General features: G+C 41.2%; 2 protein-coding genes across 3 annotated transcripts in view; both read right to left on the minus strand.

Annotated features, from left to right (window-relative positions):
- Positions 1-20,813, minus strand: part of PHYHIPL (phytanoyl-CoA 2-hydroxylase interacting protein like) — a 234,731-nt gene that overhangs the window by 110,627 nt on the left and 103,291 nt on the right. For both annotated transcript variants that reach the window (XM_082268255.1, XM_082268256.1), the window contains exon 2: positions 7,592-7,788. In XM_082268255.1, coding sequence (XP_082124381.1) covers positions 7,592-7,788 — 197 coding nt within the window. The remainder of the gene's footprint in view (positions 1-7,591; positions 7,789-20,813) is intronic.
- The window catches only part of LOC309563316 (uncharacterized protein), a gene marked incomplete at both ends in the record, with an annotated part of 80,523 nt that continues 68,441 nt past the window's right edge, over positions 8,732-20,813 (minus strand). Inside the window, 2 exons of the mRNA XM_082267715.1 lie at positions 8,732-8,945; positions 10,354-10,542. Coding sequence (XP_082123841.1) covers positions 8,732-8,945; positions 10,354-10,542 — 403 coding nt within the window. The remainder of the gene's footprint in view (positions 8,946-10,353; positions 10,543-20,813) is intronic.

Here is a 20,813-nt window from a genome sequence, read left to right on the forward strand (position 1 = left end):
GTCACGCATATATCCGCATTTTCTACAGACACGACATCTTCTTTGGGGTGCTCTTTGGGTAGAGGTACCAGGGAGGACACCTGGAAAATGCCTCTCATGCAACCAGCTCACTGCATCTGGACTGTGAATTTGGGCCACAGCACATTCTGGATACAGAAGGGCTGTGATGAGCTCTTCCTGGAATTTTAGGAAGGATCCACTTCTTCCTGATGCTTTGTATAGCACATAAGCATTCAGCAGAGCCAAGTTGAATAAGTATACAGACGCTTTTTGTACCAACGTCAGGCCTTATGGGCAATTAAGTATGGTGCTATCATCTGGTCATTGACGTCCACCCCTCTCATGTCAAGGTTGTATTCATGGACACAGAGGGGCTTCTGAACAACACCAGTCGCTGTTGTAATTTGGAAAGTCGTATCTGCGCGAATGGAAGCCAGAACTTCACTGCAAGAAATTTATTACACTTCAAGCAGGCTCTCTCCCCTGTCTAAGTCGGGAATCTACAAGCCATTGGGGGAAGCCCTGGCGATTAGGTTGCATGGTACCACGTGCTCCAATTCCAGAATCAAAAACGTGACTAAAAAGTGTCACTCTTGGGTAATAATTGTCCATGTATAAATGGTACCCCTTTCTGAATAAGGGTGACACCAAGTCCCAAACAATCTTGCCACTGCTCCCTATGTAGTGTGAGCAGTTGGGGGGCTCCGCATTGCTATCTTTTCCCTCATAAATCCGGAAACAACATGTATAGCCTCTTGCCCTGTCACAGAGCTTTTACATCTTGACCCCATATCTGGCATGGTTGTTGGAGAGAAACGGTTTGAAAACAAGGCGGGCAGAAAATTTATTCAGAGACTCATCAACGCAGACAGGTTGTAGGGACGTATACAAGGCTGCAAATTTTCTGTTGAAGTGATTTACAAGGGGCTGAATTTTTTGGAGCCAGTCATATCCAGGGTCACCCCAAGGACGACAGTGCTCATTGTCATTGAAATGCATGAACGGCAAGATTTGCTCAAATCTAGTCCTGGCCATGGCAGCAGAGAACACAGGCATATGATGAATTGGGTCAGTGGACCAATATGACCGCAACTCACTCTTTATAGTAATGCCTATGATGAGGGATAGGCCCAGAAAGGTTCTAAATTCGGAAACAGTGATAGGTTTCCATGCAAATGCTCTGGCAAAGGTCAACTTTGGATTTGCGGTGATAAATTGATCGGCATATAAATTGCTTTGGTCAAAAGTAGATCTGTACAGATTTTCCATGAAAAATGGCTCATAAAAACCTAGAGAGTAAAATCGTCTGTTTTCACCTGAATTCCAGGTTGGCCAGTGAATGTGGGAAGTACAGGCACTGCAGAAGTGGTGGGCTCCCAATCAGGATTTGAAAGCGCATCAGGAAGGACACTATGGGCTCTTTGAGCCTGTCTTTGAATTCTTGGTGGCTGCAGGACCCTACTTGTGCTAGCCACCACATCAGCTTGAACTACACTTTTAGGACTTGCCATCACCAAGTGTTACTGCAGTGCTTGTTTGTCTATGATCAGGATGTTTGTAGGCCGCTGGTGCTAGCCAGTTCACCAGAAGGTTGAGCGCCACTAATACTGACACTCTGCTGCATACAAGAACCATGCGATTGTTGCAACCCAGCAACAGAAGAATGGGGTCAGGTTTGCCTAACCTTAGCAGGGACCACTACTCCCGTCATCAGAGCTATCTGTCAGGGTGCCGCTGCTCTCTACATGTTTGAATACTGAGCCTAATTCTGACAGCAAGGCTTCCCTATCGCTCTCATCTGTCATGCTCAGCATCGTGTAGGCCTCTTCACTAGTGTGCCTCTGTTTGGACATTTTGGCCAATAAATTTATAGGTACCTAGTGTGACTCACAGGTAAAAAAGCGCCTGGTTGTCAAGGACTATTTGACCCGCTACCAAAAAAAATTAACTGCAAGTGCTAGCAGAGATCAGGCCTGACTCTGCTAATGCTGCGGTTTTGTGTGCTGTGTATTGGAAGCGACAGTACGTAATCTGCTGATACTGCACTTCTTGGGGTCTGGGCAGAGGGGCTAAACGCAGGTGCTGGCAGGTGTCAGGGCTGATCCTGCAAATTGTGCATTTTGGGAACAGTATATTAGACTATTGGGAACACTAGTATAGTTCTAAAATGATCAAAGTTATTAATCTGTTCAGACACTATACTAGTAATGGAGGTGTTTAGTGTGTGTGTGTGTGTGTGACTTACAATCAAAGGGTTGAAATGTATTACTAAATATCTGACATCACCTGTGATTTCTAACAGCAGCCCCGTCTGTAATTATCATTTGACAATTGGTTGCTGCTGTAAAAAACTATGATCCCATTTGCAGTACTTTAGTAATTCTGTATGATTAGTTGCAGACTGCTCTAGGACCACCACTAAGCTAAAACGATCAATAAATTGTAGCACCCTACAAGGTAGGTGCCAGGTAAAAGTATAGTGGGCCTTGGCTGCATAACAGCAGGGCCATGATTTTCAGCTGGGCTGTCATGTCTCCCAGGTGTGGCTGCTGAGAGGGGAGTCTCCCCACTGGCTCCATGAGAGGATTCTCATTGGGTAATGGAGGAAACCCAATCAGAGGCACATTTAGGCCTGTATCTACCCCAAAAGGCAGATTCTGCCACAGAGGATTCTGGGAGTGGGTATAAGTTTGAAGGGAACGCATGACACAGCGTCTTTGGCGGGAAGCAGGTGGAGTACCAGGAGGGAGGGTACGGATGTCTCTCCTCATGTCAGAAGGATCAGGTGCTTCACGTGGTCTGCCTGAGAATCCAGAGAGAGGGCTGGGCTGAGCTGCAGAGAGGATCCGGTGTGCCGAGGACCAGCGGAGAAAGAGGGGTTCAGTTCCAGGAAAGCATTCCAAGTTCGTGAGTACTGTGAACTGCCCCTAGCGGTCTGCCCAGCTTAAAGGGGACCACTCCGGTGAGGGTCCCTGGGATCCAGAAGCTAGCTAGCAATAAAGGGGATGCCTAGTGAGAAGACCCTGAAGTGTCAGAGGGGGTGCCTAGTGAGAGGACACTGGAAGTGTAAAGGGGGCACCAGCGGTTGGGCCCTGAAGAGTTAAGTGTACAGTGTTAAGGGTTGCAGCAGCACAAGCAGTTACAAGGAGCTACCTCAGTCAGTGAAGGGCTGGAGGGAGCTGTTCATTGTACTTTTGAGCTAAACAGAGTGTCAGGAGTCAAGTGTCACTACAGTCCTGGATCTTCTGAGTGAACCAGAGTTTTAAAGTCAAAGTTCTAGTACAGTTCAGCAAAACAGTATATTCAAGCGCCAGAAAGCATTGGTCGGCATTCAGCTGGCGTCAAAACAGCGCCAACAGGCATTTTTCTATCAAGTGTCCCAGTTAAACCTAGTTGAGCCAGAGGAGTATCCCACTCATTCCCTTCTCCCATCCCCATTACAAAATAAACAAAACAAACCAAAGATGCCGGAATGGTCATTGTCTCCAATCTCACCCTTGGGTATTCATCTTAAATGTGCTGGAAGTATTACCCATAACAATGGCAGACCCATATCAGGCTCAAGGCCTGGAAATATTGCTACACAATTATTTGCTATACTAACCAATATCCTCAGCAATGACAACCGGTGAAAGCTATGAATTCCAGTCACATGGCTGAAAATAACGATTTCTACAGGTTAGTGAATCAAGTTGATAATCATGTAGAAATCAATGGGTGCATGAGTGGAGTTTTTATGAATGGATCATGATAATCTGTGGTCAGTTGTAGATATTAATTTGGGCAAATGCGAAATTGCATCCATATAGTTTGGGACTTTAGAGGAAATAACATGTCACTGGTAGCTCTGCGAATAAAGAAGACAGTATAGTATCTATAAATAACTACTCCAAGACAAGAAATAATAATATTTCCAGAAATGTGTAGACTGCTGGTCTATTGCCCACAGGTCAAGCAGATAAATCTTACACTGTTCGGCTGTGCAAGAGCAATGGAACCCGTCATAACGAGGAGAAGTAAATGCAATGTCATACTATTATTTGATAATCTGACAGAAAATCTGTCTGCATTAGTAACTTAATAAATTTCACCTATTAAAATGAGAACTCAGTCACAATGAAAATGTAAAAACAAACTTACATGCCAGATTTTCGATGAGTGTGAGTGCATGCTATGGTATACTGATCAGCATTTTGCACATAAATATAACTAACTGCTGATACACAGGTGTTAATTTTTGCATAGAACCACGCTGTTTGTGATGGCTAATTTGTTGTTGGAGACATACAGAATACGGTTAGAAACAGGCTTTATTTATTTTCTGCTGTTCTATAAATCTATATAACAAAAACCCCACACAAATGCAAATAAGGAATGTGATATGGTTGTAACAGATTTTTTTTTTTTTTTTTTCTGTTCTGACAATTTTTCTTTACACGAGACGAGACATTTGTTACTAGTGCTGCATGAAGCTTTTGAGTAAATAAGTTACAAGTTTATTTGAGAAAAAAAAAACAAACAAACAGGAAACAATAAGTCATTCTTAGATGGTTATAGACTTGAACCTACATGTATAGCAGCTACACAGCAGGTAAGTGCAGGAGTAATCACACCTGATAGACAGGCACAAATCACTGCAATTATGGGTGTCATGCCAAACAATGGCAAGGTGCACATGATGTCATCTACAGCAAGAGATGGCCTTCTGTACAAACAGGTCCACACACCCAAACATGTCAACACAGCCTTGGAATAATTCAATTTGTCTTACCTACTATTTAATTGTTCTCTCGGAGATCAGACTGTCAGTCCCTGAGGCCAGGGAAAAGTCTGTTATTCAGAAACTGAAATTCCCTTTGACACATTTTAAAGATCTGTGTGAACTAATGAATATCCTCAAACGCAGTGGTGACGTGCTAACATTAGAGGTCTGAGCTTCATTGTCTCAGTCCTTGCTTGACATTTACAGTCATTATTCTCATTTGTAGACTTGGACTGGCTGCCATCAAAGCAAGTTGTAAATTCAGCAACACCCTCATGCATGTATTCATTTACATGGATCTCACAACTGTTTTAGCTCCACCTAAGCAAGGGATTATATTAACTATATTTAGTGAATTTAAAGCAACCAGTTGAAGATTTCAGTCATATCCAAGTTACTACACATTACTGTTCCTTGCACCAAGGTAAATAATTTAGTTTCATAAATATGTACTGTAATGTAATATATGTCTGGTCTAAATTCTATGTCTATAATGTCTAACCATCTAGAGCTATTCACGCAGTTGATAAGCATTATATGTACCTTGCAGGAGCAATATAGTGTTTGGATGAAAAAAGGTCAACCTAGCATGACTATCTTCTAATCCAATCTATTATCCATGGGTGTCTGCTGCAGTATTAAAGTGCCTGAAGAAATTGCAATCCTCACATGACCCTGCAAAAATCAGGAACACCTTTTTAGGATCACAGAACAATGTCTATCCTTTAGCTGGAGCCCTAGTAAAATAGAAGATTGACATGAAAAGGCATCTCTCTTTTAAGATATATGTAATGTATAAATAGCAAGGTTAATACTGCTCTTCAATCTGTCTACAGGATCATAAAATTTATATCAGTACTAACAACCTTGGCATATAAATCACCAATCCATGTTTGTGTACGTGACTGAAGCATGCAGAGTCAGATGGAGCACTAATATTTGTGTTGGCACTACTACCAAAGGCAGATTGTACAGACAGGCATAAAGCCCACAGAAGCACAACCAGCCTTCTAAAAATTCTTAGACACAAATGGCGACCTGACAAATGCCAAAATTGCCAGATTGACTGTATTTCCCCTCACCTGTTTTGAGGGACACGCGTTTTTCTATGCTGATGCATACTGACGCATTTTAACCACTTGCCTACTGCCTAACGACGATTTACGTCGGCAGTCAGCCCCTCACAGGCAAAGTGACGTAGATCTACGTCCCTAGCCTGTGAGGGTCTAGGGAGCGAGCGTGCGCCCCCGGAGGCACGCTCCCACGTGGTCACATACCCCCCCGCGCGTGTGACTGGTGGACCCGATGTCCGCCGATCACTCTGCGATCGCTGCTGCAGAGGGAGAAAGTCAGGCGGCTAGTGTAAACAAGCCGCCTGTCATTCTCCCCTGTGTAGAAACAATGATCACACGGTTCTACTATGTAGGACCGTTGATCATTGTTCCTACAGCCCAAGCCACAGCCAATCACAGTTAGAATCACGCCCCTAGGGACACACACAGCCCCTCCTTCTCAAAAAAGTTAACCCCTTCACTGCCAGTGTAATTTTACAGTAACAGTGCATATGTATAGCACTGATTACTGTAGAAATGTCACTGGTAACCTCAAAAGTGTCAAAAATGTCAGTCAAGGGTCCGATCTGTCCGCCCCAATGTCGCAGTCCCACAAAAAAAAAAAAAAAAAAAAATTGCAGATCGCCGCCATTACACGTTAAAAAAAAACAACAAAAATGACAAAAATCTTTCCCTTTGTTAGTAAACGTGATAACTTTTGCGCAAACCAATCAAAATACGCTTTTTGCGATTTTTTTTTACCAAACATATGTAGCATAAAACAAATTGGCCGAAAATGTTAAAAAATTTTGATTTTTACGTTTTTTTTTTTTTGGGAATTTCATATAAAAAAAATGTGAAAAATATTGCTATTTTTGCAAAATTGACGCGCTTTTTTTGTTTATAGCGCATGATCAAAAAATCGCACAGGTGATCAAATACCACCAAAAGAAAGCTCTGTTTGTGGGAAAAAAAGGACGTCAAATTAGTTTAGGTACAGCGTCGCACAACTGCGAAATTGTCCGTTAATTCACGCAGTGCCGAATCGCAAAATACCCCCTGGTCAGGAAGGGGGTAAAATCTTCCGGGGCTTAAGTGGTTAATTGACTTTTCTGGAAATGCAAGTGCATTCAAATGTATAGGTGAGAATTCAGCCTGAAATCTCAGTCTGTGTAGATAATACAAAAATCATTCTATCAATGAAGTCCTACTGTAATTTAAAATGTTTCTCTTATGTGTTCATTCACTAGAGACAGACAGAAAAACCAATATAGAAGAAATAGGCACAGGAGAAAATATCACAGTTCCTACTGGGATAATATACAGCAGCCATTTCCCTCCATGACTACAGTGGCACCCCAGGTGTAAATAATCTAGTCCTGCACCTCCTTTACAGGAGAGAACTGCAGAAATTCATTACCGCAAAGGATAGCTAACAGGAGATTAGGAGCACAATGGATGGCCAAGAGTCATTATTCTGTACTTGCAGAATTTATAAAGGGGTAAAACATGAAGATGTGCATGTATTGCAGAGATGTGCTAAATGTTTGTTTTTATTTTGCTTAGAAATTTGCGCTTGAAAATGCAAACCAAGCATGTAATGAAAACATATATTACCATTATGATGATGATACATGTAAAAATATGTAGAATGCATTGTATAGATACTGCCAGGTTAATTCACCCACTGGCATGTTTTAATTCTCAGAGTGCTCTGGTGGTAACCCACCAGCAACTACTTTTGTATGTGAAATATTGAAGGATTGTAATGGGTTACCTTATGTTTGAATTTATTGGAGTTCTTGTTCTCCTTCTTATTCAGGTCAATAAAGTAATGTGTAATCCGTTCCTTGGACTTAGGATCCATATCCCAGGATATCTTGAAGGAGTCGCATGTTATGTTGCTTATCTTGATGTTGTGAGGGACAGGCAGCTCCTCCATCTCTGCAATGCCGCTGTCTTGCGATTTATTCCCTGCAAAAAAAAAACATGTTATTATTCATGATGTCTAAATGTACCTAGCCAGGAGCCCAAATCCCTTATCTTCTTAAATGTACTAAATTATATTTTATTGCACAGTGGAGCTTGACAGCCCGTCAGGAGAGGAATAGCCTAACTACCCAGTGTCATACATTAGGTTTACACTTTTACTCTCCAATAATGGTTGAAGGCCAACTGTTGCCATTTACTTTTCGGTCACATTTACAACGCAAAATTTCCTCTTGTTATTTGCCACTTGAAGCAACTAAAATTACAGTAGCTCTTTTCCTGCTCATACATTACCTTGTCTTAACGCTTTTATGTTCTCTATTCACTTGGTGCAACACATATTTCTCAAAACTGTACTACTTTATTTTACCAAATAGTCCTATATTAAATCATACTCCCCCCCCCCCCCCCAATTCAGTTAAATACAAAGGAGAATATGTCACAAAACAATACAAATGAACAAAATAATCAAATGCAAGCTGACAATCTGACTTGGGCAGCATATGTCTTATAATTAGAGATATAGAAAAGATTTTTTCTCGAATACTATTTTTAAATGCCATTCAATAACCCGCCTCATTGAAAATCTATATGGAAGAAAAATCTGCAAGCATGGTTCTCGGATATTTTCGCATTTGAATTGCTGCCGAAACTTTACAATGGACCTATAATATCTTCAATGGGTCTACAGAGAACTTAGCACACTGGTCTGCTTGTTCTCTCTGACTATTATTATAAGAGTGTTGAGGATCCATCACCTACTGTAATAGTGACAGTTTCCTGGCATGCTACATAATAACCAGCTGTCCTCATTATAGGAGATTGATGACAATACATTTGTTCAAATTTAAAGACAACTAATTACAACTAAGCTTACGCAGTAATCTAAATATACAGTCTTAAAGTGTTATTGTAACTGGGCATTTTATCAAACACTTAAATGTTCCTCCTTATTTAGGGCTGCTTTACTTTGCTTTAGTCTTACTCTACAGCTTGAGTCAAAGGATAAGAGGTCATCCAAAGTCGAATATGTCCTTTCTGGTCTTGCATTCGGTTTACTAGTTTCTGAATGAATGGTCTGAGAAGTGAAGTAGTAGCTGACGGACTCATACAAGCCAAGGTATAGTGTAGAGTAGCCAAAGCTAAATAAAGGGGAGAACAAATTGTTCATAAGTATGCCTTAATAATATTAATTTAAAACAAAGTAAGATGGATTTTGCAGATCCATAATCAAGCCTGGTAAATGGAAAACTGGGTCAGGGTATCTGGGTGTATCTTCTGCCTGAGCTGTTTCCACTACAATATATTATGCTGGCCACAGAGAGACTCTTCATCCTTGAAAACTATCGGCATGCAAGATTCCCAGTCAGTGAAAGCTGGAGTAATGTGCTTTCAGTTCAGACCCATTTTCAGAGGGATGTCTTCAATCCCCAACTTACTCTGCAGCTCCATGTATTAGGTCATTTTAAACCACAAAAAGTTTGGTGATTTAAGGCTTCCCTTTTCTGGGGGCAACTTTGATCACATGTTTGGAGATGAATAAAGACAAATTTGTCTTTCACCAGTTAGAGGTCCTAAATAGGAGGAGGCCAAGCCAAAACTCTTTTCAGCTTTGGAAAGACTGGGGAAGGGTTAATGCTCCGGTTAAAAGTTTTACTTTTGTCTTTCATCCCACTGGGAAGACTTCCTGGTATTTCCTTTCTTGGCAAATGGTACCACAGTGGACAAGAAAATACAGAGTAAAAAAATAAAAACATTTAGTAAAGTTAGAACCTTTGCCATTTTTTTAAGTATTTATTTCTGGCTGTGTGTCCAATCAGAGATGTATTTTCTTCAATGCTTTCCCTCAGAAACTGTACAATCCAAGGACACAGGCCACAATAAAAACATGACAGGTGTTCTGACCTTTTTCCACCATACCTAAAACCTAAAATTTTTCACAACATTTTTTAGCTTCTAGTTTCTCATTGCCTTCTCCTCTACAATCTGTGCACAAAAACACTGCACATAAAAAAAAACTGTACACCATGGGATATGTGGTAGATAAGCCACATGCGAGTAAGACTGGATGTTCCCTTGCTAGCCACTGGATGCAAAATAGAAAATGTCTAAACTCTGTCTTAATATAAAGATCACAGAACATTAAAAAACAAAAAATACTTTTAGCTACAGTAATGGAGGAATTTGTCATTTATAGTCAAGCATTCCTTGAGGGCATAAACTGATGTTTATTTATTTTTTTAATTCCTTATGCTGAGGTGAATTGTTTCAGGTCTTGAACTATTATGGACAAAAAATATGTATCTGTTGTTTAAGTGTTAAAGTAACTGGGGTACTGACTTATGCAATTTCCAGTTTCCATGGGGATCGGCCAGGTAGGACGCATGCATACTTACACTGGTCCAAGCCGGACCAATTTAACAATGCAAAAATATCAAACTCTAATCTGCCGAGCTAAAAACAGCACCATCACCTTTAAAAATAAAGAAATTAAAACATTTTTGTAAAACCAAATTTTTGTTTTGGTCTGCAATAGTAATCCACACATACTAGTTTAGCCATGGCTGTAAAAAAGGAAAAGATCTTGGCTCCCATAATTCCATAAGAACTTCCTTTGCTGCAAATCTGTTTTTGTGGTACCTGTATACACTGAGGTCCCCCAGGTAAATGTAAAAGCACACTTCTTTTGTGCTAAAAGCATCATTTATAAATATAACCAAGTATAGCAAAGGAATATATCTGTGAAAATGAAAAACAGATGGCATTAGGACTCTAACTAGGTCTCAAGTGTAGGTGTACAAACACTTTATGGCAAATATAGTCCAACCATTTGGGCGAGGCTTAACACGCCAGATTAGGTACATGGGAAAATGCACTCGCTAATACCTGAATGAGCAGGTGGCGATCATGGTCATGAGAAATGTGTATTAAGGCGGTACTCCAAAACTAGAAGTGAGCAAAACTCTCTTTGCAATTAACTCTTTTGTGCACAACTCTCTTCACAGCAACTTCACACTTGCTTAAACGGTCTTGCATGGTTGACTGATTTGCCACAATTAGATGGTGATGATTAGGATGATCAGTGGGAATCCTCCTTTTCTAGATTGGTGTCAGCAAGAGATCATCTCATACAATATAAAATTTTGCATATCATTGTTTTATCTCTGCTAAATTGGCAAGAATTTTTCCCACAGAATCCTCTAACTGTGGTGTGCTTCCCCCCAGGCTGACTTTTTGCATACATTTTGGCATTCTGCAGCTATTCAACAATTTTGGTTGGATGTTGTATAATGTATACGGTCACAATTATTAGTATTCGTTCTTCTGTTGAACTCTGTTTATTGGGCCGGATTGACTTGGTGACCCCTACAAAGTGTCGTGGAAATTTTATTGGGACTAGTGTGGACATTTTTTCAGAATGTGTTTTATTTAGCTTGTCATTATGTCTCCTGTTGTCGGTTTGCTTGCAATACGCTCATTAGAGCATGTGCAGGCGAACCCGCATTGAGGAAAGACTACTGGCAGTGAAAACCTTCCTTTAGATGTATAAATGCGTTCGATCTACATAGACATCTCCGCCGGCGAACACTCCATGCTCAGGTCTGTTTGCCGGTAGCAATCTATGTGTATTGCGGTGCGCAGTTCAAGGATCAAGCAGCAAGGATATGACCACCAGTGGGGGGCCCCTGCATAATGTGCAGATTTGTTCGCTCGGCTGGGATGTGTTTGCTCTGTGAAGTCAATATCGTTTTGATATCTATCTGCCTGTATGAAGGGATACATGCTCATGTCTTTCTATTGTGCCTGATCACCATAGTAGAAACAGCATGGCTCTTTTCCTGCAGATAGCCTCACGTCTATGGGAACAGTAGTATAATTCTATTAGGCTTTGTTCTCTGAGCCTTGCTGAGTGGGATTCACGCCAGTAGCAGTGGCAGGAATGCATGCACGAGTTTGATCAGAGCAGCGTTTATGGTTCTACATGCTGGTTTCATTGTGTATTGTTGAGCATAAATAAAAAACACATGGGTTTCATTGCTACAGTGTGCGGATTTCCACACACCAATGACAGGAAGCCGTGTACACTGTTCTGTTCATTCACAATTGTGTACTCCCCTTTCTATTGTATATTTGAATGTATACAAGTGTGTCATTGGCTGATTCTATGTGAGTAACTTATGTCATGTGACTGTACATTTGGAACTGATTGGCTGATGTTGTATAGCCATCCCTTCCTGCTGTTATCCGTGTTATCCCATAAATAAACTGAGCTCAATGCTTTAGGCAGGACATTCTATCGAGCATCCAATGTGATAACAGCTTGTGTGTCTGTATTACTGGGTACTGCTGAGCGCACTCCATTACCTTATACAAAAGAGCTGAGAACTGTGCTTTTTAGCACAATGGGACTAATTGCGCTTGCCGTATATTAATATCCAAAAGTGCACTTATTAGCGCAACAGAGTTACTTGCGCATCAAGCGTATATTAAGATCAAAGACAAGAGGTGATCTGTACACTACTTTCTTTAATTTTTTATTATGCCAGGAGAATAATTATTCTTTCAATGAAAAAAAATGCGTTCCCCTTTGTAATGGAAGGCATTAATAGAAAAAATGTCACCTCTGTATAAGGCTTCATATGCCAAAAGAGGAGAGCCAGCCAAATTTGACAAAGTGTGGGGAGGCTGGATAAATGATAAATCCACTGTATCTGACTGTGTGCCTTTATACAGCATTGGTTGTTCTAGGGGTTGGTATATATTAGGTTTATGTGAACATGTAGTAATACTGTATATCTGTTCTCTGCCTTTGATGGGGGATCATAGTTACATAGTAGTTGAGGTTGAATAAAGACAATAGTCCTTCCAGTTCAACCTGTTTAGGTGTGTGTGTGGCCATAATCTCTCATACCCCTTAATGTTCTGATCCTTGAGATGTACGTCCAAGAGTCTTTTGAAAGTAGCCATACTTCCCGCAGTAACTACCTTTTATGATAGAGAATTCCACAATCTTGTAGCCCTAACAATAAAGAACCCCCTACGTAGCCTGAGGTTAAAACGCTTCTCCTCTAATCGCATTGTATGGCCTCGTGTACTCATGCAATCCTTGCGACTGAATAGCTTTTTTTCTATGCTGAGATCACCATTGAGGTATTTCTAAATTGCTATCATGTCCCCTCTCAGGCGTCTCTTCTCCAGGGAGAATAAATCAAGCGCTTGTAAACGCTCTTCATAATTAAGGTCCTCCAATCCCCTAATTAGTTTAGTTGCCCTTCTCTGGACTCTCTCTAGCTCCAACACATCCCTTCTGAGGACTGGCTACCAGAACTGGACAGAATACTCCAAATGTGGTCGGACCAGAGTTTTATAAAGTGGTAGGATTATAGTTTTATCTCTGGAATTCATCCCCTTCCTTATGCATGCCAATATCCTGCCTACCTTGGCAGCTGCAGCTTGACATTGCATACTATTGCCAAGTCTATACTCTACCAAGACTCCCAGATCTTTCTCCATTTTTGATTCCCCCCCTAAAGTGTATGGTGCTTTTAGGTTTAGTCCCCAAGTGCAAAACCTTACACTTCTCCAAATTAAACCTAAATTTTCCATGTAGTTGCCCACTCTGTTATTTTGTTCAGATCATTCTCTAAGATATCAGTCTCATGTTGTGCAGTTATTGCCCTGCCCAATTTTGTGTATTCTGCAAAAACTGAAATCGAGCTACTGATCCCGTCCTCAATGCCATTTATGAATAAACACAAGGTTGGTCCCAGGACTGAGCCTTGGGGAACCCCACTTACCACCCCAGACCAGTCTGAGTATGCATTATTTATTACCACCCTTTGGACACGCCCTTTTAACCAGTTTTGTATCCAAGAGCACACCTTGTGGTTGATGCCTGCAGACCTTATTTTATTAAGCGCTTGTGGGGTACTGTATCAAACGCCTTAGTACACCACATCCACTGGTCTCCCCCTATCTAGCTCACAGCTCACCTCCTCGTAGAATGTTAAGAGATTGGTTTGACAAGAACGCCCTTCAGCAAGTAAACCCGTGCTGATTACTGCTGATGATGTTGTTGTCTTTGACAAATTCTTTGCTATAGTCCCTTATCATCCCCTCCAGAAGTTTACATACTATTGACGTCAGCCTAACCAGCCTATAATTTCTCGGGACATGCCTCTGCCCTTTTTTTGAATATTGGTATCACGTTAGCTTTCCTCCAATCTCCTGGTACAGTTCCTGTCATAATACTGTCAGCAAAGATCAGGAACAGTGGTATAGATCTAGTTTTACTAAGTTCTTTGAGTACTCTTGGATGTACGCCATCCGGGCCTGGTGATTTATTTGTGTTAATTTTATCCAGCCTTTCCCTGATTTCATCCTCTGTTAGCCATAGCGGCAAGTCCTGTGAAGTACTGCTAACCATACAGTCATGGTCAGTGTACCCCTCCTTTTCCTGTGTAGAGACTGAGGAGAAAAACGCATTAAGCATGGTTACCTTTTCAGTGTTCTCTGTGACCATCCTCCCATCATTGTTAATTATGTGTGCAACATGCTCTACCCTATTTTCTTTGCTGTTGATATATTAAAATAATTTCTTTGGGTTCTTTTTACTATCCTCCGCTATGTGTCTCTCGAAATTGATTTTAGCCATTTTTATTTAATATTTACATTTCTTATTTGTTTCCTTGTATTGCTGGAAAGCCGATAATGTGCCCTCCGATTTATATTTCTTAAAGGCCATTTTTTTTCCCTAACAAGTTTTTTAACATTACAGTTTAGCCAGCCAGGTTTGGCTTTGTCTATTTTAAATGTATTTACCATAGGAATGCACTGCGAGATGCATTTGTTTAAAATGTTCCTAAAGCATTCTCATTTTTCCTCCATGGTCAGTGTTCCTAGGGTTTGGTCCCATTTTACCTTCTCCATCATTGAGCACAATTTGGGAAAGTTTGCCCTTCTGAAGTGTAGGGTTCTTATGTTCCCCTCTTGCCTTGCTATATTGTTATTTACGCTAAATGTAATCATGCTGTGATCGCTAGAACACATTTGTATTGGAGTTTACAAGTGCCTATATTATACTATGTTATTCCTTTGAGCGGTTACATTCATGTATTTAAATAGGAGCTGCATTGCTTACTGGTGCTGATGCATTGTAGTGCTGAATGTTGACTAAAAATAATAAAAAAAAAAAAAAAACTGTACTAGACTTCTTTCTCATGGTACAGCACTTTTAAAGGGGGATACCACAGAGCCTGTATCCAGCCCCTCTAGCCCAGCTTTCATGTCACCTCACTCCCAGTGACACACTCAAAGACTTCTCACTGTATTAAACACAAACGCTCTACAGGTTTCTGAGCTTCTGTACTTCTGAGGATCCTCAGGGGGGCTTTGTGCCGAGATATCGGCCCATGTGTGGGGCACCAATCGCTAAGCTCAGAAACCCAAAATTCAACCACCGGCTGGCAGCTACACCACCCAACACTCCTTTGGTTACTCATGGAAACAGCAATATAGCCTTTCACTTCTCAAGTTCACCACTTGTAGCATTCTCTCCTGAACTCCACTTTGTCCCTTCTTACAAGCCATGCTCTTTTCCATGCCTTGCATGCACCCTTTTTCTCAAGAACTTCAGACTAGGCACGTTTGTAACTCTCTAGAACATTTACTGTAAAACTTCTTGCAGATACAGAATCAATATAAAACAGTCTTTCACAGATTCTTCCATACACATCTCTAGTTCATTCTAGCCCAGGCTTCCGACACCCTGACTGGGTGCCCCAAAAAAAGGGAGACCACAGCTTTGCATGATGCAACACTTCTTCCTGAACTTTCCCATGCAGAAGGCCCAAAGACACAGATAGGCTGCCTTTAATTGTATTTATAGCCCACCACAACCTGGCAGAGCTTTGACCAGTAATTAGCGGTCTTAACCCCTTCCTAAATCCCTTGGCAGCCTGCTATAAAAGAACTCACTAGACATACTTTACCATCAACACAGTGCAAACCAATAACATAAGGTTTAATATACCCCAACAGTAGGCACCTGTCTACAACCATGTAAAATAAAAACTGTAATGAAAAGGTCAAAAATAGGAGATTTATACAAAAACTAAGTAACCTTAAAAATGTTACAAAAAAAAAAAAAAGTGGACAGAAAAGACAAAAATTTAGTTTTTAAGAATTCCTAGTATCACACATTTCCAGGATTTTCTCACAGTTCTTAAAACTCCTGACAGCTTTATATCACAGCTTTTGACAGAGCTGCTGAGTAGAAGATGTAGCAATGTTTATTTTTTTGGAGTCTATTAAAGTACCCTGATTAAAAAGGAAAAACTGACATAAAAGACTAACTATACTGCTTTATATGCTTGCTTTAGAGACCTCAGTCTACGCAGAGTATTGAGGAGCTGCACACAGCCTGGATTATTCTCTGCCTTTGCTTGTCTCTAGTCTTGTGCAATCAGCAAAGACAAAATAATCAAGATTTGTCAATAGAAAAGAAGACAGCCAATTTAAATACTGCTGGAAGTTTCTGACAACAGATTGCTAATTTAATTCTGCCAGGAAAGTGTGTTATTGAAAAAGTGGATCTGCTTCACTGCACATTTTTAAAGAAGTTTGGAATCCATGCACAAAAATAAAGTAGCGTTTTGTGTAAAAATGCTTGACTAATCAGAACAAACTGTATTACACAGAAAAGGTTAGGCTGGCTTTATGATCAGACATAAGGATGAGCACATAGTTTTAATACGCTCCCTTCTGATTGGTGAAATCAGATCAGAGTTAAAACTATTGGGATCGGTTTATTTATATAAAAGTCTAATCATAAGAGATGAGTCAATTGATTTGCTTATCTTAGGAGATGACCAATACTGAAAAGGAGTTTAAGCATGGCAAGGAATTTTATAAATGTGGCAAGCATGGGTTGGATGTCTATTGATCGATCAGTTCCCTGCCCAGTATAAAAGAGCTTAGATTTGCCCAATCATTCTCCTGCAGACATCACATTCCTCCCATAATAAAATCTGGTGCATGGTCTTTGACTTACAGTGAGCACTATCCCTACTATTAGGTAAGGTGAGATTTCTGTTAGGTAGCACCTTCTGGGGAGAGCATCAAATAAAGGTGTACGTTTAGTAAACTGAGAAGTTTTCTCTCAGTTCAATTCTCGGCAGTTCTCAGAGAAAAAATATCTCCTCTGGCACCCAGTTTAGAAGGCGGAGAACTTCACTTCTCACAGGGTGATCAGAGGAGAAGTTTTTTCTCTGAGAACTGCCGTGATCTCTGTATAACTGGGTGGACTGCCTGTAATCTCACGAGATTTTGTGAGATTACAGGCACTGCTAAGTTTAAAAAGTGAAACTAAAGTTTAAAAGAACTCGTAATGACATGTTCTGACACATGAAAACATATATATACACACACACACACACATGCACGGTATATATACATACAGTATATAAATATATATATATACACATACACACACACACATATATATATATATATATATATATATATATATATATATATATATATATATATACACACATACATACAGTACGTACATACATGCCAATCTGTATGCAATTGCACTGTGTGTTGGCAGATTGCATGCAGATTGTACACCAGACCACAGGCTATCGTTTGTGGGGTGTGGGTGTGGGGACAGTGGGAAGAGTGATCAACACAGGGGTTCTGGCTTGTAGGATAGCTGGAGGAATCCTAGTAGTGTGTGGTAATTGCTAGACTGCTCCCCAACCCTTAGAGTGCATCAGATTGTATGTAAGATTTGTATCTGCCTGTGTGTGGTCAGCCAGCTGGATTGGACTGGAGTCTCCCTCTAGCGGTGACCGAAGGCAGTGCAGGCTGTGAAAGTATTGCAACCAATCTAATTACTTAAGCCCCGTACACACGTACCGATCGTCGGCCGAACGATCGGCCGTCTTTTGTCCCCGGGCTGTCATGTCCGCTGAAAAGTGCAAAAGACTGCACACGAATTTTGTCCGCAGACTGCAGAAGTGATGTCATGTGATGGTTAACTTTCCCTGTGTTTTTTCTTTTATGAGCATGCCCAGTCTTGCAAATCTGCTGTCTGTCGGCCGAATTCTGTACTGACTGGCGAACAATCGGCCGTTCTGGTGTCGGCATACAAACATTTTAATGCTTGCACGACAGATTCTGTTCGGCCGAAAGTGCGCTGTCGGCTGTCGGAAGCATCATACTAACAAGCCTACATTTGGCCGATCGGTCGTCTGCCGAATCTTTTCTGCGACAATCGGTACGTGTGTACGAGCCTTTAGTAGGAATTTTCTTTATTTCCGTTATCCCCTTATACTGCCCAGTCACGATTCATCACGTCTCGTTTAGCTAGTCGCCGTGGGCGTGGTTGAATCGTGACAGATTGGTTTCATCCCACACTCCAAAGACATGCTGGTAGGTTAATTGGATCGTGTATAAAAAATTGGCCCTGCTGTGTATGTATGTGAGTGATGCCTCGTACACACGTACCGATCGTCGGCCGTAAATATTCGGCCGACGACCGATCGGCCGATTGTATGCTTGTTAGTATGATGCTTTCGACAGCCGACAGCGCATTTTCGGCCGAACAGAATCTGTCCTGCAGGCATTAAAATTTTTGTTGGCCAACACCAGAACGGCCGATTGTTCGCCAGTCAGTACAGAATTCGGCCGACAAACAGCAGATTAGCAAGACTGGGCATGCTCAGAAAAGAAAAAACACACGGAAAGTTATTCATCACATGACATCACTTCTGCAGTCGGCTGTTGTTGGCCGACAAAATTCATGTGCAGTCTTTTGCAGTTTTCAGCGGACAGGACAGCCCTGGACAAAAGACGGCCGATCGGTACATGTGTACGAGGCATTAGGGACCTTAGATTGTAAGCTCCTTGAGGGCAGGGACTGATGTGAATGTGCAATGTATATGTAAAGCGCTGTGTAAATTGACTGTGCTATATAAGTACCTGAAATAAAAAAAAAAAAAATATATATATATATATATACATACATACACACCAGTACATACAGTATATATATATATATATATATATATATATATATATATATATATATATATATATATATATATATATATATATATATACACAGATATATATGTGATTGTATAGTTAATGTGTTTCTAACCTGCTGTTGATGTATATTTCACTGCAGTAGGGAGAGTTTTTACTTTCACTTTTGGGCACTGGGACATTCACAGCAGAGATCTCCTATTTCTTCCTGCTATCTCCACCTCTGAGCTGGAGAAGCAGGAAGAGGAGATCTTCAAAGAGAAGCACAGTGATCAGGTGACATCATGTGTTTCTAAACTGGCCGTTTCTATTGCAGTGAATGCAAGCTGTTTGTGTACTGAGATGAGAAGAGAAGACTATGTTCTCCACTACTCTTCTCAGTATTTTAAACCTGCAATGCTCTGAGACAAGCCGTGATCATCCAGATCTCGGCTTATCTCAGTTTACTAAACGTACACCAAAGTGAGATAATGTATTCATCACATCTCATAGTACGGAAGTTGCTTCTTGATTGCCACACGGTTTTCTTCAATAGGCAGGAGCAGGTATGGCAAAGTTTCTATGCAGCCTTGGTTAGTTACAATAAAGCAGAATGTTTATGCCAATGAGCTTTGGTATTGGCCTCTCACAAGTACAGATACAAGAAATTAAGACTTTTAGATACCATTAGGAATGTGTACCCACATGTGAGTTTTTTATATTAATCATGTACCAGCCCAAAGGAGCACCAGAGGGATCCAGGATTATTTGAAATTATGTAAAACAGTGTAAAGTCCATTGTGAAGAAAACCCTACAGCTCATCCATAAAGCATCTTGAGGAGAATTGCATGGTTTACAATGTTTTACTGCTATATACAATGAAGTTCCTAAGTTCTTACATTTACATAAACATTTGCATGCAAATATTTTTTTTTACCTCGAGAAAGTTAAAAAAAAGGAACAACAATGCAGCACACAATATATTGAGAATTCTACTGTATTTTAATTGATTATTATTTGTAGCAGGTTTTCCAGGCCTGTGGCCTGATGTGGGTCTGCCATTGTTACTGGTTACCTCTCCAGCCCATATGAGCTGCGACCCTGGGTGTGAGAACTGAGACATGGATGACTCCGGCATCTTGGTTTTGTGGTTTTTATTGTAGAAAAAGGGATGGGAGAAGGGGGTGAGTGGGATACTCCTTTGGGCTTAACTAATTACACTTGGGACTTAATCCTAGAAAAATGCCCATTGGCACTTCCCTGACGCCAGCCAACGCTCCTTAACACTGAGAACACACTGTAGCTTGATAGAAGTGCTGGATCCTCGACAAGAAGTCCAGAAGACCCAAGACTGTGAATTGTAGAATTACTGACACTGCTGTACTGCAAAGTCACTGAATACTCCCCTCCCGCCTTGCACTGACTTGAGGTAGTACACTGTAGATTTCTGTAAAGCTGCAACTCTCAACTGTCACACTCTTCCCATATGCAGGTGCCCCCTTTAACCTTGAACTCTTCGGGGTTCACTGACTATGTACCCCCCTCTGTAACTTCAGGGTCCTCAACCTAGGTACCCCCTTTCAGCTAGCTGGCACTGGATCCCAGAACCTCATCGGGAGTGGTCCCCTCTGACTCTGGTAGACCCCCAGGGGCAATCCGCAGTACTCAGGACCTGTGTAGGCTTTCCTAGGACTAGACCCCTCTCACGCTCTGCAGGCTTTCAGCACACCGGATCCCCTCAGCGCAACACTCTCTGGTTCCTCAGGTGACACTCCGAGACATCCACCTCCTCAGACAGGAGGAGAGACAGCCTCACTCTCCCTCCTAGGACTCTGCTCCTGCCAAAGACACCCTGTCCTGCACTTCCCCCAAACTTATACCCACTCCCAGAATCCTTTGCAGCATAATCTGCCTTCTGGGGTAGTTACAAGCTTGGATGTGTCCCCTGATTGGGCTTCCCACACTGCCCTATGAG

Source organism: Pelophylax lessonae, assembly GCF_965119305.1.
Source record: "Pelophylax lessonae genome assembly, chromosome: 9".
NCBI classification, from domain to species: Eukaryota; Metazoa; Chordata; class Amphibia; order Anura; family Ranidae; genus Pelophylax; species Pelophylax lessonae.